At 58.4% G+C, this 2,243-nt stretch overlaps 1 protein-coding gene across 2 annotated transcripts in view; it reads left to right on the forward strand.

The window, feature by feature from the left end:
- LOC113981544 (olfactory receptor 51E2) overlaps positions 1-1,909 on the forward strand; it is a 3,651-nt gene extending 1,742 nt beyond the window's left edge. The window contains exons 2-3 of one of the 2 annotated variants that reach the window (XM_027708954.1): positions 238-1,232; positions 1,337-1,539. In XM_027708954.1, coding sequence (XP_027564755.1) covers positions 281-1,231 — 951 coding nt within the window. In that variant the 5' untranslated portion in view covers positions 238-280 and the 3' untranslated portion in view covers position 1,232; positions 1,337-1,539. Of the gene's footprint in view, positions 1-202; positions 1,247-1,336; positions 1,540-1,872 lie in introns of those variants that run through there. The other variant, XM_027708955.1, reaches the window with a different exon arrangement.
- Positions 1,910-2,243: the final 334 nt, after the last annotated feature.

The following is a 2,243-nucleotide window of genomic DNA, read 5'->3' on the forward strand; positions in this document are numbered from 1 at the left end:
CATGGCAGATCCCATGGGATGCAGAGCCTTGGGAAGGGGTTTCTGAGTTGCTGTCTGTGCTTTCCTTGCAGGAGGTGCCCCGGCATGGCAGATCCCGTGGGATGCAGAGCCCCGGGAAGGGGTTCCCAAAGTTCTGTCTGTGTTTGCCTTGTAGGAGGTTCCCCAGCATGGCAGACCCCATGGGATGCAGAGCCTTGGGAAGTGGTTTCTGAAGCTCTGCCTGTGCTTTCCTTGCAGGAGGTGCCCCAGCATAGCATGAGAGCCATCCCCGGTGTGGGCCATGCCCTTCCCCAACGCCTCTGATCCGCACCCGTCCTTCTTGCTGGCGTCGCTGCCGGGCCCGGAGGGCGCCCAGGCCTCTTTGGCGGCGCTGCTGTGCGGGGCCTACGCTCTGGCGGTGGCGGGGAACGGGGCGGTGCTGCTGGCGGTGCGGCTGGAGCCCGGCCTGCACACACCCATGTACCTGCTGCTCTGCATGCTGGCCGCCCTGGACCTGGCGCTGGCCACCTCGGCCGTGCCGCGGGCCCTGGCCTTCTACTGGCTCGGGGCGCGGGAGATCGGCTTCGGCGCCTGCCTGCTGCAGATGTTCCTCATCCACGCCCTGTCGGCCGCCGAGTCGGCCGTGCTGCTGGCCATGGCCGTGGACCGCTACGTGGCCGTGTGCCACCCGCTGCGCCACGCCGCCGTGCTCACCAACACCCACACCGCCCGCCTGGGCCTGGCCGCCCTGGCCCGGGGAGCGCTCTTCTTCCTGCCCCTGCCCCTGCTCCTGCTGCCCCTGCCCTTCTGCGGCTCCCGCGCGCTGTCCCACTCCTTCTGCCTGCACCAGGACGTGATGAACCTGGCCTGCGCCAACACAGCCCCCAGCGTGGTGTACGGGCTGGCCGCCGTCCTGCTGGTCATGGGGCTGGACGCCGTCCTCATCTGCCTCTCCTACCTCCTCATCCTCGGGGCCGTGCTGCGCCTGCGGGCCCGGCGTGAGCGGCTCAAGGTGTTCGGCACCTGCGTGGCCCACGTCTGCGCCGTCCTGGCCTTCTACGTGCCCCTCATCGGGCTGTCCCTGGTGCACAGGTTCGGGAGGGACCTGGCGCCGCTGGTCCACGTCACCATGGGGAACGTCTACATCCTGGTGCCCGCCGTGCTCAACCCCATCATCTACGGGGTGAGGACCAAGCAGATACGGAGGAGGATCTTGAGCCTGATCCGGGTCGGCGACAGGAGTTCCCAGTGACCTGTGCTCGGTGCTGTCCCGTGTCAGTGACAGGAGTTCCCAGTGACCTGTGCTCGGTGCTGTCCCGTGTCAGTGACAGGAGTTCCCAGTGACCTGTGCTCGGTGCTGTCCCGTGTCCTCATTGCTCACGTTCCACCCTCGGTGTCCTCTGGGTGCACCCCGAGGTGCTGCCAGGAGGCAAAAGGTAAAGAGTGACTACAAACTCCTTGCCCTCATCAAACTTGGAGAGAATCCATTCCAGCGATCTAAACCCAGGCCTGGCTGAGCGGGTTCTGCAATTGGAAGGAAAAGTGACTCAACAAACTGATGAAAATATCTCGACATTGCACTTCTTTGTTCCCATCTCACCCGTGACAGGCAGAGCAGATGCTGCAGTGGTTTGGGGTGATTTTGTGAATTCATCGTTTCCACATGTGGCACATTCACATTCCAGAACTTCTTCCAGAAACTTTGGCCACAGCATCAATGCCCAAGTAAAATAACAACAACATGTTACATTGCAGATGCACAAATGAGCTTCAGAAGAGGAACCTCCACCCCTGGGGTCCTGTTCTGAGGTGCTGGGTGCTCAGTGAAGACCCCTCAGCCTTCTCGTAGCAGATGCTCTGGAAAAAATTTCAGACAGTGTAAAAATAATTTGGTTTGAATTATATTCAATAAAACAGCATCATCTCAGGGGAAAAAAAAATAAGCAAGTTATAAATGTCAATTATAGTTCCAAGCTGAAGGAAGTCTCATTTCCAAATCAAAGGTGTTTCATACCTTTGACTCCACACTGGGAATACCTAAGAAGTTATGAATTAAGTTCAAAATCTTCAGCTTTTGAGCTTGTTTAATACTTCATGGGTGTTGCCAGGAAACAGAGAACCCAACAGCCTTTGCTCTCCTTGTTCTCATGACTCTTCCACCTGTGGGCCACTACAACAAAGCTCTGTTGGTACAGTGAAAATCAGCAAGACTTGGGAATTATGGAGAAGGACTGAGAGCAAACTGCATTTATTTTCATGCCACC

Source organism: Neopelma chrysocephalum, unplaced genomic scaffold, assembly GCF_003984885.1.
Source record: "Neopelma chrysocephalum unplaced genomic scaffold, ASM398488v2 Primary Assembly neopelma1_96654, whole genome shotgun sequence".
Lineage (NCBI taxonomy): Eukaryota > Metazoa > Chordata > Aves > Passeriformes > Pipridae > Neopelma > Neopelma chrysocephalum.